Below are 19800 nucleotides of genomic sequence, written 5' to 3' on the forward strand. Positions count from 1 at the left end.
ATACTGTATCTCTGAGTATTTAATTGACCAGGAAATCAACAGGCTTTTGAGTTCTATCCAATTCTTACATCCTTGTGGCTCTGCTGCAGCAATAGCGGTTCTGTCAGGTTCTGTCCAAAATAACTAAGGGCTACAGGTAGTCCTCCATTTACAACAGTTCATTTAATGACTGTTCAAAGTTACAACAGCACTGAAAAAAATGACTTATGACTATTTTTCACAATTATGACCGTTTCAGCATTCCCATGGTCACGCGAGTCACATTCAGATGCTTGTGTCAGGGTTCCGACAGATGCCCTAATTAATTCATGAGCCTCGAGACAAGTTTCAAAAGAATTGGTTCATATTTATGATAGTTGCAATGTCCCCAGGTCATGTAATCCTATTTTTTTGACTTTCTGATAAGCAAAGTCAATGGGGAAGCCAAGCAAAACTCATTTAACAAATTTCTCACTTAGCAACATAAATTTTGGGCTCAATTGTGGTCGTAAGTCAAGGACTACCTGTACTTTATTCATCTGAAGTGCTCAGTTTTGCATAGCAAAGTGCATGGTAGTGGTGGTGCAATGGTTAGAATGCAGTACTGCAGACTACTTCTGCTGCCTACCTACTGCCTGTAATTTGGCAGTTCAAATCTCATGAGGTTCAAGGTTGACTCAGCCTTCCATTCTTCCGAGGTCGATAAAATGAGGACCCAGATTGTTGGGGGCAATATGCTGACTCTGTAAATCACTTAGAGAGGGCTATAAAGCACTGTGAAGCAATATATAAATCTAAGTGCCGTTGCTATTTCTGTATGATCTGCCTTGAAGTAGCAGTACACTGCAGTACACTACAGAGTAGCATCTCTGGGCTTTGAAAAGTATGAGTTACTATGGAGCAGGTTCTGATTATAAACGAGCTTGCAGCCTAAAAACTCTCCAAACTATTGTATTGGAGCCAAACTTTGGATTTAGATAGGCTGCATTTAAACAATGCACTTTCTTGATTTATTATGAAAGCAGATGCCTTGGTTGCTCATGGTAGAGAATTTTCTGTGCAGTGTTTCCAAGGTGAAAGGTTATTTTAGTCTCAAAGCAGCTAAGTGGGAAATGAGATTGGATTAGCTGAGATACTTTGGTTTCTTTATTAACAACTGGACTTTGAAATGGCTCTGAGTGGCATTTAGGCAAAACTGGGAAAGTGGATGTAGAAGTTGTTGAGTGTGAAGAAGCTTCTCATTGTAGTACTTTCAAATTGGATAAGTCATTTCCAACCTTACGCCCTCCAGATTCTTCTACTTGTAGCCCATAGTTTCTGAAATGCTCTAAGTATTTGGAGGATTTGTAGTCTGAAGACCTCTTTACATGGGGCATCTGGATATTCTTTTATGAATTATCAGATGGTCCTTATAATTTCAAAGTGGAATTTGACTTTGGAATCTATGTAGGAGGGACTGAATATAAATTATGTTCATACCTTCTATGGGCTTATTTGAATGGTATTGAGACTGCAAAGTCTATAGTTGTTATAGAGCAGGATAATATTTTGAGAAGAGGGTGATCTAGGGGTGGTGATATTTTGATCCCATAACCAATTCCATAGCCATGCATTTGAACAAGCGTGAAGACACTTGAAAATCAATGTCTTCAGAACAGGCAGAATCATTTAGCTTTCTGAATCCCCCTAAATTTAGGTCTAAAATCTTTACTCCATATTGATCATTCTTAGATCATATTTTTATATAAGTGTTGAGGCAATGAACACATTTCAACACAGTTCTTGAGCTTAAAAAGTAGCACTGCCTTTCTGGAAGGAGAAGAGTACTTCGTTTAGAATTCATGCTAATGTAGAGAGATTGCAATTAGTTAGGAATATGTGGTACTGAACATGCATAGATTATGCTGCTTGAGAAGAGCAATTTTCTTTTCAATAACATATGAAATGATTCATCTTTTCATCAGACCAGTCAACTTTTCTTTTTTAAGCAATTAATTTCATATTTTAGGATAGGCAGAAAGACTGTATTTCTCTTGAAGTGGTAGGTAAGAGAATATATTACTGTAATGTGAATGTTGAACCTTCCCATTTGCTAGTAAAGCCACTTTCTATAGTTTTATGTAGGTTTTCAGGGGGTAAAGGAAGTTTGTTCAGTGACTGATGTCAAACAAATGATAACCTTTTCCTCAAAGTAGCTTATTCAGAAGATAACTGTAGAAGCTTTCTAGAAATCCAATTAAGCCAAGGGATTTTAATTGATCCCATAATGATCTCCTAATGTTTGAGCATTAGAACCAAAGGTAAAAGACTGAAAAAGACTAATAGCTACCATGTACCAGTGGCCCAGATCTAACAATTTTATAAGTTTCTTTAGAATGATTACTTGATGAGAAAATATATTATGAATTGACACCATAGAATAGAAGAACTTACTTGTAAGTTGAATTAATGTTTCAGGACATACAACACACACCAATTGTGAAAGGGGATTTGTGAATTTAAGGGATGCAGTTTTTTCTTTGTTTGGTTGAAGATGCGAAAATGAAAATATTTTATGAGAGACTTGGTTTTGAGTGTAGCAGCAAGGATTGATAACAACATAAATCAATTACCTCTCAACAGAAAAATAAGGATAGTAACAACAAATATTGTTGGAAGGAGTACTATAAAAACATATCCAGGATCTGCAGTGGCACTGTAAGGTAGAATTCATGTACTTTCTTCTATGTAATATCCATCGGGGCACTGTTTAAAATGTTTTACTGGTGGGGGGGCACGGAGTGAAGATGTGGTCCATGCATAGAATTTGGATAATGGGAGTTGCGGAAAACCAGGTTCAATATTCTCCAGTATTCAAAAAGTTACTCATAGTAAACTATAGTCTTCCTATTTTGTGGTTAACAAAATAACAGAATTGGAAGGGGTCCTGGAGGTTTTCTTTCTGCTCAAGCAGGAGATCCTATACCCGTGATGGCGAACCTATGATATGTGTGCCACAGGTGGCACGCGGAGCCATATCTGTGGGCACATGAGCGTTGCCCTAGCTCAGGTTCAGTGTGCATGCGTGCACCTGCCAGCTGATTTTCAGGCCTTCCGGGCCCAACAGAAGTTGGGAAATGGGCCATTTCCGGCCTCCAGAGGGCCTCTGGGGGTGGGGAAGGCTGTTTTTTACCGTCTCCAGGCTCCTAGAAAGCCTCTGGAACCTGGGGAGAGTGAAAAATGGGACTTCCGATCCTACTGGAAGTCGGGAAACAGACCGTTTCCGGCCTCCAGCAGGGGAGGCCATTTTCTCCCTCCCCAGGCTCCAAGAAAGCCTCTGGAGCCTGGAGAGGGCGACCTACTGGGCCCACTGTGCTATCGCATGCCAAAAGTGGGGGGAACGTAGGGGAGTCACGCACACATGCACGGGGGCGGAGCACATTGAATTATGGGTGTGGGCACACACACATGCACCTCCCCCATGTGACCCCCGCTTTTGGCACGCGACGGCAAAAAAGTTAGCCATCACTGTCCTATACCATTCCAGACAAATGGCTGTCCAGTCTTGTCTTAAAAGCCTTCAGTGTTGGAGGCAAGCTGTTCCACTGGTTGATTTTTCTTACTGTCAGGAAATTTCTCCTTCATTCTAAATTACTTCTCTCTTTGTTCAGTTTCCATCCATTGCGCCTTGTCTTGCCTTTTGGTGCTGTGGAAAATAAGTTGATGCCCTCTCCTTTATGGCAGCCTCTCAAATATTAGAACACTGCTATCATGTCACCCCCCAGGTTTTTCTTTTCACTAGACTAGACATACCCAAATCCTGCACCATTCTTCATATGTTTTAGTCTTCAGCCCCCCCCCCCATTTTTTTGTCGCTCTTCTCTGTACTCTTTCAACATCGCTTTTATATTGTGATGACCAAAATTGGCTGCAGTAATCCAAGTGTGGTCTTACTAAGGCACTAGAAAGCAGTAGTATCACTCCTGGTGATATTGATTCTATCCTTCTGATAGTAGTTTAATACTGTAATAGGATAATAGTTTGCAGATCATGAATTTGCCCTTTGTCATAAAGAATTAAATTACTGTATATGTTACCACAAAATCTGTTCAGAACTTGTGTACCCTGTTTCCCCTAAAATAAGACATCCCCTGATAATAAGCCCAATCGGGTTTTTGAGCGCATGCACTAAAATAAGCCCCCCCAAAAAATAAGCCCTCCCTGAAAATATTTAAACACATGCGCAGCCAGTCCCCGCTATTTCCTCTGGTTTCCTCCATGCGCCCCAAAATAATAAGACCTCCCTGAAAATAAGGTCAAGCGCTTATTTCAGGGTTCAAAAAAATATAAGACAGGGTCTTATTTTCGGGGAAACACGGTATGTTATTGGGTCCTCAGTAGCCTTGTAGACTAGAAACTTTGTCTCTTTCTCTTTTTAATGAGGAATCTGAGTCCTAAGAATTCAGAGGGATTATTGCGCTGGAGACAAGATCTAGTTCATGTCACATTTGCAGATGAGCAATGTGTTAGTTCCAGAGGATGTGATTTAATGAAACCTGAATATGTTGATCTCATTTTATTTCTGTCATGTACCAATGTTCTGTCATTTGATATTAGATGGAGCAAGATAAGAATATGTAAGCAGCTCTCTATCCTTACAATTATTTTTTATGACTTTAGACTTTCCTTTTTTCTATAATTTGCTCTGAGTTTGTTTTTCCTTTAGTGGAGTTGGCAGCATTAGTTACTATTCATATATACCCAACTAGTGTACTCTGGTGTTATCTTTTTGTGTACCTAACGAAAGTAGGAGAACCTCTGTCTAAAAATTGGGAACATGTTTTCATTTATTTCCTTGTACAGTATGTATGGATATGTTTAATTACTTTCCTTTAGTGTTTCATTCTTCATCAAACAAATTCTGTATTTACTGGCTGTTTCTTATGAGTTTATTAGTTAGATCCCGTCTTTCATTGAAGAGATTAATACAGGATACATTTCTCCTACATCAACCATCCTTTGAGGTACAGGGGGCTGAGAGAAGAAGAAACTGGTCCAAAGTCAGCAATGAACTTCCATGGCTAAGGGTAGACTTTAACCTATCACAATCTAATCTATTATCATCACACTAACTCTTCCTCCAGCAAAATCAACCAAGAATTTGGGCTAACCTCAGCTAACCTGGCAATGGTCGTATTGTAATTCAAAATATCAGGAAACCAAAAGGTTGTTGTTTATAGTCCACAATGAAGCTACCCTTGGCTGAAGATCTTCATTGTTCATGGGTTTGTATATCTTTCACAACTGATACATGTAGATTTTCTGAAGAAAAGGGCAACAAGCAACTTAGCCTAAGATTTTGGCTGATACCAATAGGATACAAGCACTTCACTACTGCAATTAAATTGCTTTTAATTTCCAGGAGGGTTGAACAGTTTATACTTGCTTTTGATTGTGTTCATGATGCATCAAGTATGCCGTCAACATTTTTTGGCTGGGCTGGAAGCTGTGCATGCAAATCAGTTGTGGGTGCCATCTAGTGATGAGTCCTCAAATGTAATGCCAGAACACTCTCCACTACACAAACAGATATGCACATTCTGACGTCTGAAATATGTAGGAGTGTGCAACTCATTTTTGTGTACAAGTGTCAACTTTAAATTAGCAGTGTGATGATAGTGTTAAAACAGACCATAATGGTAGCACCAATTATGAGATAAATGACCTCATAGTAGAGTTAAAAATTAACTACATACCTAGGACCGCTTTTTGCCTAAGGCTTAACCTAATCAGATCATAAAATTGAATTGATTGGTTTCACATAAAATATTGACATTCAATACATTCAACTGTTAAAACAAAATAGTTATCCTTGTGATACTTTTTTTTAACCTATGCTCTGTTGTACTTAGCAATGTTTGCCATGCTACCCATAATGCCTGGGTAATATTTTTAAAGAAAACACTTATTTAAAAAAATACTTCTATGCAGCTTTCCAGTGTTCAAAATTTGATAGTGCGAAAAAGTCTTCCTCGTTTTTGCTGGTTTCTGAACCATTAAACTAAACTTAGGAAGCCCAAATCAGAGCTCTAGAATGAATATCAAAACTGAGGTGCAGGTAGGTTCCAGCTTTGGTTAGTTGTGCTTGTCTATTAGGATAAAAATAACTGTCAATAGTACTCTGACCTATCTCCCTTTTACTTGGGAAAGGTCTCTGTGCAGGATAACTGGTCCTTAAAAATTCATGGAAAATTGTTCATAATTGTTATGACTCAGAAGTGCAGAATAGCCATTCTGCCCTGCCTATTTTTCTCACTTTCATTGCGTGCAGAGTTCTTAACAGCAGCTGCAGAATCATTAGGAGAGAAAAGAGAGAGAGAGAGAGAGAGAGAGAGAGAGAGAGAGAGAAACACACTCATGCAACCATGGTGCAGTGTTTTATTTATGCTAACTGCTGCATTTGACTTAGAAAATGATGTCCCACTGGGTCCTGTGGTCAGCATATTATTGCTTGATTGATGGCTGTCGAACCGGCAGTTTGGGGCAGATTGCAGTGGGTGGAGGAAAAGAACAGATGCTCATTGACTTTTGGGGCTTAGTGTCACCTAAGACTCCAGACCACATCTGGGGGAGGGGGGGAGCAGATGGAAAAGCTCTATTGACACCAGCCATTCTTTTCTGACTGGTTTTTCCCCAAAGGGAAATCCCTCAAATGATTATGTCACCTTTTTTTGCCACTTTTAAATCAGGAATGTGGTAGCCTGGAAAAAATAAAGGCACGCTATGCAAATACTCACCTACCTGACACAAGCACCGTTGTGTTCAGCAGTTGTTAAAAGCAGTCACTTTATGAAAAGCCATTAATACAGATCTCTAAGGGATTATCAGCTGCCAAAAAACCGTGACTTCATTAGCGTAGTGATTATGACTTAGGGTTTCAGAATTCCAGGTTTCAATGGCAACAATAGCCAATCATTAATAAAATAAAATAAAAGGCAGTAGGTAGTTATTGGAAACACGGATATCAGCGTGATTATTGTCCACAATCTATTTATTCTCTATCCATCTTCTTTATTTGTTTTGCAAAGGGCAGGACCAGGTGAGATTTCCAAAAACAGAAAACATGGGGATTGATTTTTAGTAATCTGAATGATTTAAAACAATTAGATTGTGTAGCCCGATTCAAAGGGTTGCTGCTTTGTTTTGGGAACAGAAGAACTTGTGCTCCCTTCTTAATCTAACACCTGATCACAATGTATGTTGTCATCTCTCTGCATTATTTTGCAACTATAATGGTGGCCTGGTGAGTTGGGCTTACCTATGCCCTCCTTCGTTTTGTAGATCTATCATTCAGCGGACACCTTAGCTGGAAGTCAAAGATATCTAGAAGTGCCCCCCTCCCAAGCTACATTTCTGGATCCCTTCTACCTGATTCACAAAGAAGAAATTTGGAAAAAAGTGGTAGCCATCAGTAGTCCAAGGACTGATTAGATGCCCCTGTTGGTTTTGTGGGACTGTCACAAAATTAGGTAGAGGCATATTAATGGAATGGAGAGAATGCAGGAAGAGGCAGCTGGAGGCAACTGTTTGGGAGCTGTCTTCTTCCATATTAGTCCCACCATGTGTCCTGATTACGTTTGTACACTGGCCCAATTTTCCATTGATTCAAAACAATGATTGGAGAGACTTTGGAGAGGAAGAATTTAGTTGAAAGCTATATAACTAGATAACGATAACAAATGCTAAAGTTTCTTCTCTGGATAGAACATCTCCGTATATTCTAAGGTATTATATTTTGTTCTAGAAGCATAAAGCTTCATGTAAAGTATTATTTTAGGTTACTAGGTTCCTCTACTTTGAGTGGATTTTTGTGTTAATGCTCTCTGCAATAATAGTTGCATTTATTGGCTGATTCACATATAACAGGGAACCATAGTTTTCTGTTGGGAGAACAAATTGAGACATACCTCAGGTTCTTGTATCTTTGTGTTCTGTTTATTTTGTGTAATCTTGCTATGAAAACAATATACTTGAAATAACATGTGTCTGAATTTTGATCATGTGTTCATGAGGTGGCTGCAACAGTCATAAGTGTGAAAAATGGTCATAAGTCACTTTTTTGAGAGCCGTTGGCACTCTGAATGGTCACTAAATGAACTGTTATAATTCAAAGACTACCTGTATACAGCCATGCTTCATATGGCCAGAAGGTGTAGGAATATTTACAGGACCTTGAAGTAGCTCTGGGACCATTCAGACAGTAAGCAAGAGAACCTCCAGATATAGAATATTGGATAAATTACATTTGGAAATAAGAGAAGTAAAACCTACTGTAAAGAGGAGACCTCAATAAAACCATCAAGGCCAGAGTTTAAAATTACTTAACTACTGTCTGTGTGTGATACTGCTTTGGATGACATGTTTTATATGAACCCTATAATTTATATAATTGGTTTTCTGCTAGTGATACTTTAAATTATACTTTAAAATGTAGTGCTTCCTTCATTATGATTTGATGGGTAATGGGAATCTTTCAAATGTTACTGGCTCCAGTATTGGCCTATACCAGTAGTGGATTTCAATTTCGGCTGCTACTGGTTCGCTCGTGGGCACTCACACGCACATGTGACACTTCTGCGTATGCGCAGAGACATCTGGGTGGGTGGGCAGAGCCTCCCACCACCGCCGCTGCTATTGGTTTGCCCGATCCGGGGCGAACCGGTAGCAACCCACCACTGGCCTATACTAAGGAAATAATGTGAAATACCACCAGCATGAGTTGGAGGATTGCATTCTCATGCAGACTGTGACACTGATCATTTTCATCCATAATAAAGTTATGTTTCTCTTGTCATTTAATACATTAGGAAGTCTAAGCAGATTGAGCATCTGAATCGTAGTCTTGTTGCTGTGCATAGGTCACTCTTTAGGAATACACAGTGATGTAAGTTAAGTTACTAGCTGAGTTAAAATTTCTAATCCCAAGACTGGGACCAATATAATTTGTGCAATCTTTATTTATTTATAAAAAATTTACAGACTGCCCATTTTACTCTGCATTTATAACCTTTGCCTTTCCTGCCCGTCTGATATACATAAAATTCAATAGTATCTACAAAGAGATTGCAAAATATACTCTGCATACACACAATAATATTTGCTGTAATTTTTTTGCAACCTAGTTTCTTGGTTGTCTGCACCTGCTACTCTGTTATTTGTCTTCTTTGTAGTAGGTTGATCATTATTTGATTGTTGTTGTTTTTTAATATTCTGTGCTTGGAAGTGGAAGCAAGGTTAGAGGTTACTTCAGTGTAATTATTAAATAGTGTAGGAGTTGCCTTGTGATATTTGAATGTATATATCTTGTCATGGAGGATAGTATGTTTTTGCCTTATCTTGAATCATTAAAAATATTCCTGATCTTCTGATTTTAATAAAATGCCCACTTCTGTTTTCTTTCTCCTTCTCCATTTCTATTCTCCCTGAATTAATGAAGAAAAACTTAAGAAGTTCTACTCATTTCCTGCAGGCCTTACATTATCAGAGTGAGGTAGCCTGGGATGGAACAAGAATTCACTTATCCCATCCACATACAGATCATCTGGATGTCCTTCATAGAGAATTACAGGTAGTCCTTGACTTACAACAGTTTGTTTCGTGACTGTTCAAAGTTATAACAGCCCTCAAAAAGGTGACATGACTGTTTTTCATACTTATAACCGTTGCAGCATCCCCTTGGTCACATGAACAAAATTCAGGAGCTTGGCAACTCACCCCACATTTATGACAGTTGCAGTTTCCTGGGTCATGCAATCCCGTTTTGCGACTTTCTGATGAGTAAAGTCAATGGGGAAGCTAGATTCACTTAACAGCTGTGTTTTTAATTTAACAATGGTAGTTATTCGCTTATAGTCAAGGCTATGGTTTTCCCAGTTGCAATGTATGGCTGTGAAAGTTGGACCATAAGAAAGGCTGAGTGCCAAAGAACTGAGGCCTTTGAACTATGGTGCTGGAGAAGATTTCTGCGAGTCCCTTGGACTGCAAGGCGATCAAACTGGTTAGTCCTAGAGGAGATCAACCCTGACTGCTCTTTAGAAGGCCAGATCCTGAAGAGGAAACTCAAATACTTTGGCCACCTAATGAGAAGGAAGGACTCATTGGAGAAGAGCCTAATGCTGGGAAAGATTGAGGGCAAAAGAAGAAGGGGACGGCAGAGAACGAGGTGGCTGGATGGAGTCACTGAAGCAGTAGGTGTGAGCTTAAATGGACTCCAGAGGATGGTAGAGGACAGGAAGGCCTGGAGGAATGTTGTCCATGGGGTTGCGATGGATCGGACACAACTTCGCAACTAACAACAACAACAACAAAAGTTATTCACTTAACAACTCTTATCAAGAAAAGTCATACAAATTGAATTAATAAATAAAATGGGGCAAAATTCACTTAACAGATGTCTCACTTAGCAACAGAAACTTTGGGCCCAATTGTGGTCAAGGACTACCTGTACAGAAGTTGATTAAAAGCTGATGCTTACCCTATTCTTCTACTGTCTGGGTTGTACTTGAAGCCTGAAAATACTGTACTCATTGGTTGCTTAAAAATACGGTGAGGCAGAATCTTGTTTATATTAAATAATCTATTCACCAGCTACTATTTGATTTACTACAACAGGGCAGGAAGCATTCATTTCTATATTATTCAATGAATGAACAGCAATGTTCTCCCAGTATATTCCCTTGATACCCTTGTTTTCCCAAATATACATATCCCTGTTGCTTCTGTCCTTTCTCATCTTTGTATTTCCTTTCCTGTAGTAGGACGAGTGAAATTGGTTGCTGTGAGAGTTCTGTTAGTCAATATCTTAGTAGTGTATTTTCCAGTAAATGCTCAGGACTCCAAAGCAGCAGAGGTTAAAGGGTTATAACCTACCTTATGTCCTGAACTTGCAAGGTAGAGCCTGGATCATAAAGGAAGATTCTTGCCTACAAGAAACCTTTCACACATTGTACCATCCGGTTCTAAGAAGCCATTTCCAGTTAGTTTAGAGAGGTGAATGTTCTTTGCTATTCTGGGAGATATGAATCATTAGTGTGCATAGTCATCATGTGAGTCAGCATTTTTTTTTGCAGAACCCATAAAGCTAACTTTTGTAAGCTATCACAAACTGATCTATTGTTACATATATCTCTGCAGCAGGGAAACTTCTGCAGTTTGTTATAAGGGGCCGATCTGCTTGGATTTTATTAGGAATCCTACCCATCAGTACAGTAATACTATTTGATAAAGATGAACCAGAGAATAAGATGTTGGTATACTTGATATCTGAGCAATCACATTATTTAGAATTTCTCTGAAGTTATGTTTTTATTTGGCTAGATCAGAAATATTCTCATTGTTTAGCACTATTGTCTGACATAACTTGGAGACGGAGGTTTCTCTGTTATCGTGCAGCCATTCTGTGAGAGGTTTTCTGCCATTGAGCATGTCCATCCCTGGGAATGCTTTGACATTTTAGTGTGTAACATTGAAAGCAAACATGCTTCCTGTGGTTTTTAGGGGTGGGGAGCCAGTATTTGTTTTCATTAATTGTAGCTTATTGTATGGCTGACTTTGCCTGGACTCTCAACATAAACTCTGTTGGGCCTGGTTCCTCCTTAGGTGGGTGACGAACAGGAATTAGTGGGATTGTAGCCTAGGCTTAGATGTCAAAAGATATGATTTGATTCTTGATGAACGTATCTTTTCTTTTATGTACACTGAGAGCATATGCACCAAAGACAAATTCCTTGTGTGTCCAATCACACTTGGCCAATAAAAAATTCTATTCTATTCTATTCTATTCTATTCTATTCTATTCTATTCTATTCTATTCTATTCTATTCTATTCTATATTCTGAAAGAAAGTAATGACAAGTTGTGTCTGTTTTCTGTAATGTTGCCAAGAGAACTGTATAGGTATCTTCATGCACTGGTAGTCTTCAACTTTTATGAATATAATGGAGCCTGGAATTTCCATTGAAAGTCATTATATCCATAAATCAGGGTACCCCTGTGATTAGACCTGATTATATGACTTTTTTTGTAGAGGTCATTAAGCTAATGCTGTGATTGTTAAGTGAACACTGTGGTTGTTGAAGGAATACCACACTTATTAGCGAGTCCATTTATTTCTGTGGGTGGTTTTTTTTTTTTTTTTTGCCAGAAACTGGCTGAAAAGGCAGCAAAAATATCAGAAATCCTGGTCATGTGACATGGAATACTACGATCTGACTGTAAAGATGAACTTGTTGCCAAGCACCCAAATTCATTCATGTGACTGGGGTGGGGTGGGGGAGGGCATTGGAACTCCAGAAACAGGTTGTTAGTAGTTTTTGGATCGAGTTTGTCTTTACTTCAAATGGTCGCTAAGCAACCAGTTGTTGAATGAGGACTGCCTGCAATTAGCAGGAATCACGCTTGATTCAAGGGTGCCTTTATGTTTGCATATTATAATGTATTTAAAGGGACAACAATTCCAGTTATGAAGGGTGCAGTTTTGTTTTGTTTTGTTTTGTTTTGTTAATGAGATAGATGCAGGACATATTTCTGCTGAGTCATAAAGGACCCTCACCTTCCTGTAACTGTTACCCTATGGGCACTCTCTCACAAATGCAATTTATAGCTGGTATACATGCAATGCCTTTCGAACAATCCTTTTTTTTTTTTTAATAAAAGGTTTTACAAAAAGCAAACTAATAAAGTAAAAGAAGAAAAAGAAGAAGAAAACAGCAATGTGCAAAGAGAAAGAAATAGAAAGAAGAAGCTTCTAATTTCCTTTGCAGCAAATATAAGTGCAATTACAGAATTATCCCTTACTCTGTGATTACAAAAAAACTCATTTTTTTTATTATCCAGTTTTTCCCCCTAATCATGAAAGCCAAGAACAAAAGCATAGTTCTTAAGTGAGTTGCTCTGTTCCGGGCCACATCCATTCTGCTCTTCCTGCATATGCGTATACAATACCACATAACTCAAGACTTGATGATGATCACTATCTACATGATGGTTAGTCTGAGCCACCGCAACAGAGGAATACATGACACCTCTACACCTTTCTTCCTCAAGCAGCCAAACAGTTTTTGCAGAATCCATTGTACTATTTATGTAACCCAGCAGAACAAAGCCCTTAGCATCCCTTAGAATGGGACAACTCGCCACGACCAATTCGCCACAGCCAACTCACCATGGCCAACTTGCTGGCGGACAATTCATCATAGCCAACTTGCTACGGGACAACTCATTGCAGGACAATTCAACAATTGTTTTAATTATTTACATTTTTTTTTAATTTTTGTCATTCACATTTCATTTTGTCCCTCCATTGGCATCCTTTCTTTAATGATCCTATTCCACTATTTCTTTGATATTAGTGCAACTCTTCTCTGGCAGCGAATTGTCCTGTGGCGAGTTGTCCTGTGAGAAGTAGACCATAGCAAATTGTCCCATGGTGAGTTGACTGTGGTGAGTTATTATAGACCCTTTAGCCTAGTGATTTCCTGGGGCTCATGAGATTTTTTTTTTTTTTAAAGTCACTTCTCAGGCTTTCCCTGGTGGTTACCAGATAAAATGCTTGGTTGCTATTTACCATTTAATGTCTTGTTGGCAACACTTGCTCTAAGAGACAGAATGGATACCAACTGTGGGGCCCTGAAGTTGCTCTTCGCAATGAGGGATCGGTTGTCCAGAAAGAGCTTTCTCAGTGGTTAGGATTCCAAATGCAATTTAGGAGAAGGAAAACATAGACACAAACGCTGCAAACTGAATTGGGCCATGTTTTGAAATGTGCAGCCCCTTCCTGCTTTGTCTTTCCTTGCCTTTTCAGATTTGGGGCTAAGTGATAAAATTTGGCATTCTTTCAGATCATCCATCATAGAAAATGGCCATCAAGAAACTGCTTCATTTAGTAGATTTACTGGCATATTGGAGACATTAATTCTCTGGAGCTAAAGGTGCTAAATCACTGCAAATCCATGGACTTCATCATCTGCTCAGTGTAGAACTTCTCAAACTATGAAGCAGGATAAATGGCTGCTACATTAACGTTGTATCATTAATCAGTCCTAAAAAACTGGAGTTTCCCCAAAGGACTAGGAGAGAGAGCTCAGGTGCTTTCACTCTATAAATCTGACGTGCCCAGCAGCTGTGGACCTGAACCCTTCCATCCCTATAGTATGCAAAATTATGAGACCATGGCATGATAAATGGTCCAGTTTCAAAGCCATTAGTTTTGTTGGGACTGCCTACATATAAACATTAGATGTAGAAACTTGCTGCACTAGAGTTATACCTTATTATCACAGGCATAATAGCCTTTTGGGGAAAATCTTGGGGGTTATGTTTCTAAATAAGTTCCTTAGTTCTCAGATTTATAAAGAAAAGTGTGGCAAAGTACAGTATGTGTGGACTAAAAGCATGTTTGTGCAACATCAAGATGCCTTTTGCCATGCAAAGGCTTAGGCTTTGTTCCCGTATGCTACTTTTGCTAAATACTTTTATAAATATGTTAGCTCTATTCTTCAAGCATTTCACATAGTACGTAGTGTGTCTTTGTATTGGTGCACATTTTTTATTTTAAAGTAATGAAACCTTATCCCTATTCATGGGTCTAGATAAATTACAAGTCACAATATGCAAGAATAATTAATACCCAGCCTAGAAAGATATCAAAGAGCTAGTTTGAAATAATGGCTTTAATTCCTCACCTACCCACCCACAATTGTGTCTAGCCTCAGCTCTGTGGCATAGATCCAGCTACAAAATGGACAGGAATACATATCTGTGTTAACCATAAACATACAATGGAGCAAATGATACTCCAATAAAGATTTAAGATTGCAGGACCAATTATATTGTGTAGACAAGCCACCAAATAATCTGGTCCAAAGATACACAAAACTTTTTATATCCTTCTTAGTAACTTGGTTTGAGCTTGAGAAACAATCTATATTCTGTCTAGCAATTTCATTGTAGGAATGATATAGAATTTCCTGGAAGCATCACTTGTCACCTGTCTTGCAGCATTCTGGACAAACTACACATTCCAGCTTCATCACTGAGGACTGCTTTACAAAATGCATTACTTTAAACTATTCCTGACATTACCAGCCCATAATCATGGATGCCAGGACTCTCACTTCTCTAGAAATTGGGAGCAACTAATTTATCAGGCATTCTGATCACAGCTTCTCCAGTCTCAGTTAAATAGCATGTGGTTGGCCAAGATGACCCTCAAGCTGTAAATCTGTTGGCAAGGGAAGTTGCAGCCTCAACTCAGATAAGGAGTATCTTCCAAACCACAGGATTAACAAAAGCTATGCATTCTCCAGCTTCAGGTTCAGTTTTGGTTCTTTGAGTAAAAACTGTGGACAGGATCTCCTGATAACATTTGCACTTATACACACAGTTTGGATCAGATTCAATGGTCAACCAGGAGCCAATGGAAAGTCCACAAGTAACATAGAAGTTAATCTTGACAGTGTTTGCCAGGAATTAATGTTGAGAGACATACTGGTTCCAATCTGGAATTAATACAGAATCATCATAATTTTGCAGTGACTGATATATTTATGTTCCATAAATTTGTCTATTTTTTCTGGTGGTGAATCAATCTTATTTCACGTGGTAGGAATTTCCCCAGTTGATGGATTTTTCTTAGCCTCGAATCAGTAATTCATACAATGAGGGTTTAGAGTGAGACAGTTAGAGCAAACACAATTAAAATATAGAAATGGAGTTGATATGAGCGTGGTTGAACCCAGGAGGAGCTGTTTTGTACACATTATTTCCATATCTAACTTTCTTGTTACTATTCCATGTGTATCAGATGGTGTCAGCCCTTCCAGATAAACCGGACAGGAAACATGACCAGATGATCTAATTCTACTTTATTCTAAGGTTACATTAATAGAATCTTGCAAATCTAAAAGTAAAATCTCCAGCCATTTCTATTTATAGCCTGATCATTTAGAGTAGGTCCTTCCTAAATTTATTTCTCAGTCCATTAAAGAATTGTGGGCTCCTCCCCCTCTTTTCTGACCATTCCCTGGTCAGTATCTCTTCCCTTCATCCTTCACATAACACTGCAGCTAGCAAGCTATGTTCTATTTGTGTGCATGTGTGTCCATGTGTGCAATCTTTTTTTCTACAGGTAGACCTTGACAGTTCATTTAGTGACCATTCAAAGTTACAACAGCACTGAAGAAAGTGACTTATGGCCATTTTTCACATTTATGACCATTGCAACATCCCCATGATCACATGATCAAAATTTGGATGCAAAGATAGATAGATAGATAGATAGATAGATAGACAGACAGACAGACAGACAGACAGACAGGAAAGAAAGAAAGAAAGAAAGAAAGAAAGAAAGAAAGAAGAAAGAAAGAAAGAAAGAAAGAAAGAAAGAAAGAAAGAAAGAAAGAAAGAAGAAAGAAAGAAAGAAAGAAAGAAAGAAAGAAAGAAAGAAAGAAAGAAAGAAATTGGTGTGATTAAACTGTAAAGATGTGTGTGAGTGTGTGTGTATAAAATTTAGAAACCTAACCAACTTTACTGATAGTTATTAGGCCTGTGAAATACTTGGATTCAATTCCCAAAAGATGCTTTCAAGCTCATCAGACTATAAATAATGGTATTTGCATGCAACTCTTTAAAACGGCTGCAGCTTTTTTCCAGAATTGAAGGACTATGCAATTCCCAGGAAAAGAAGTGGATGCTTCCAAGAGTTGCCAACAGGTGCTATTTTGGATCTGCAGAAATTATGAAACATCTTTTTGGAATTCTATCCAAAGTAACTGCACAACACAAATCTTTATGCCAGAATAAATATTTCCTAGTTTGACAGAGTATCTGTTGAAAGACTGTTTCATGGTAGATTGTGGGCCTCTTTGTCATTAGAAAACTTGAGACTGGAACTCAAATGTTTCATTTATTGGTTAATGTTTGCCTTGCATATAATGGAGAACATCATACATACATCACCTACCTACATTGCAGTGGTGGGTTGCCCCCGGTTCGCACCGGTTCTATAGAACCGGTAGTAAAACCGGCGGGAGGCTCCACCCACCGACCTTGATGTCATGAAAATGCTTCTGCGCATGCACAGAAGACCATGCGCGGCCCCGCTGCGAACTGGTAGTAAAGGTAAGTAGAACCTACCCCTGCTACATTGGGTTGATAGATCCTGCTGGATTGTGCATTTCTTCTGAATATATGAGATACTGAAACCTAAAATAGGTTTTATGCCAGGTAGAGTTTGGTATAAAGTTTCTATGAGACATGTTAAGGTATGTAGTTGTATACAACAAAATCTGTACTTGCGTGGAGGCAGAATTACCTATTATTTTTCATGTTGATGTGTAATGTGGCTCTGATTAACCATGTGCGCTAATCGTGTGTTAGAGGAAATGATGAACAAAAGAAAGTATTTTTAGTCTATATCAGTTTCACATGAAGTTGTTTGTAAATCTAATCTCATTTAGTTTTTTTAAAACGTGACAATTTTATAAGCTTTTTTAAATCTCAAAATAATTTATTTTCTACATGCTAAATTAAAATCTTATTTACAGCAGAATTGTCATGGTATAGAAATTATGAGTGTGAACAGTGGATCAGAAATATGGGTGTGTAAAATGTGAGGAGAAACTGTTCAAAATTCATCTTATTTTACCCCTATGTTCCACTGCAAATTTGTAATCTATTTTATTTTCCAAGATAGTTGCAAAATTGCTAAAATTAGTGTGAAGGTCACTAAATGCTATTATTAATAGGTGAATTATGTATTGTCTATCTGCAGTATACCCACATATATGGCTAAATTCTCAGTTTCACAATAGAGAGAGAGAATCTGTAGACGTGAAAGCCATAGAATTCAAAATGATTTTGTAGCATAATATATATTTCCCTTCAAATGAATAAAGTGCTACTAGACTTGGGAATGGAGGTATTAGTGGCTTTATAATGGAAAATACTTCCAGACTAGATCACTACTAGAGGTGTCTCTTGAGTTGGATACCGAAAATAGTTTTGGTTATTGTTCTGAGCTTGTTTCCACCATGGGGACCAAATTATGCAGAATGATTCTGATAGTGCCAACTTACTATCATTGGTTTAATTGCAGTCATTGAGAAGACATATTAAAGCAACAATTTTGTTACTTTTTATGTGCAAGTCAATTTTTTGAAGTTACATGTGTTTGATTTTAAATGAATTTAAACTAATTTTCCAATTCACTGAGTCACTTGAGCTTTATACAAATGACACAGCTTCAGCTCTTGGATGGCTTGGGGATATCTAAATCCTACCTGAATCTCCAAACATTGTAGATTGTCTGAAAACATTGCCTTGTCTGAAATTGTGTATATAGATATCTATAAACGTATTTTTCATTTTATTTCATTGCTGTGTTAGGGGGAGAAACTTTTGTGTCCCGATGGCAACTTTTTATAATCTGAATTCACAGTCTAGCTTTTGCAAAGCTTTTACTTTGATTTATCAAGAATAATATTTAGGAAGAAACTGCTTTCTAAAGCAGGGGTCTCCAACCTTGGCAACTTTAAGACTTGTGGACTTCAACTCCCAGAATTCTTCAGCCAGCAAAGCTAAAGATTCCAACTTTTCCTTTGTTCTAGTTTCTCTCTCCTATTTGCCACCTAATTATTTTCCAGTATTTTAAGAATTACCAGATCTTCTCTAGTATGCATGGGGTTTGCATGTCTACATGGGGGGAGGGGGAATGGCCTTAAAATTGTGATAACCCTTTACCCACTCAAAACAGAATATGTGTAACCACATTATGGCATTGTTTTTTGAACAGATTCTGGTGTTTTTATGATTGTACATGTGACCTTACTGTCAAAGCAGGTGCAGTTTGCCATTTGGGTGCCTGCCGTGGACACTTGCATCAGTAAGTGGCAGATTGCAAGGCTGAAATCAGTGTTATAGCCCTTTAGGTGAAAGTAAGCAGGATATAAGCAGTTGGGATGATGGTAATAAGATTTTGGTGTCGCTTTGTACTATCCAAATAGCTGCCAAGTCTTTGCTGTCTGCTACTCTAAAGTGGCTCTGGTTGATCTAGTTTAATTGAATTAATAGATGTTTTGACAAATGAGGGGAGTTGCTTGCTGGAAGGAATTATTAACATAGGACCGCACTTGAGATAATAAAATAGGGTTTTAGATAATTAGGTTGTTTGGAAAATATAATTAATGCTTTGTCCTCTCTTGAATGTGTTACATCAGTCTTTCCCAATCTGGCACTCTCCAGATGTGTTGGGACTGCAACTCCCAACATTCCCCTGGCTGGGAATTATGGAGGTTGCATTTCTAACATATCTAGTAATTGCCAGATTGGGAACGGCTCTGCTATAGCATTGTACAGTGGCCTTATACAGAGACCATATTAATAGGTATTTCTTGTGCAATATAGTAACCAAATAGCTTTTGTTCGAAAAGTGGCTAGTAGCCCTCCTTTTGGGGGTGGGGTGTAGTAATTCCATTTTTTTTTGTCTTATTCTCTGCTGTGCAATAAACTAGGACCAGCTTGCCAGCCCCAATGAAGCTACTATCTATTGTCAAACAGCCAAAGTGACCTACAAAATGTTTGAGCAAATTTGTAGAATTTAGCGCAGATGAATCTTTGAAAACAATGATTGTCAAGAGCCCTAGTTGTAAGCACAGAATCACTGATTAATACTATTGAAATAATCATGTAATCAACTATCTTCCTCTTGCTTTAATATGCTGGGTCTTTTCCTCCTCCATTATAGTGATTTGGGATTTTGTTTTGAGTTGCGTTATTTTGAAGTGT

General features: G+C 38.3%; 1 protein-coding gene across 7 annotated transcripts in view; it reads left to right on the forward strand.

The window, feature by feature from the left end:
* The window catches only part of SSBP3 (single stranded DNA binding protein 3), a 200186-nt gene that overhangs the window by 78886 nt on the left and 101500 nt on the right, over positions 1-19800 (forward strand). For 3 of the 7 annotated variants that reach the window (XM_070941304.1, XM_070941305.1, XM_070941306.1), the window contains exon 5: positions 9455-9586. The exons of the other annotated variants lie outside the window; for them this stretch is intronic. In XM_070941304.1, coding sequence (XP_070797405.1) covers positions 9455-9586 — 132 coding nt within the window. The remainder of the gene's footprint in view (positions 1-9454; positions 9587-19800) is intronic. 7 annotated transcript variants of the gene reach the window in all.

The sequence above is a fragment of the Pituophis catenifer genome, unplaced genomic scaffold (genome assembly GCF_029215685.1).
Source record: "Pituophis catenifer annectens isolate HBS135680 unplaced genomic scaffold, rPitCat1.0.hap2 SCAF_3, whole genome shotgun sequence".
Taxonomy (NCBI): domain Eukaryota; kingdom Metazoa; phylum Chordata; class Lepidosauria; order Squamata; family Colubridae; genus Pituophis; species Pituophis catenifer.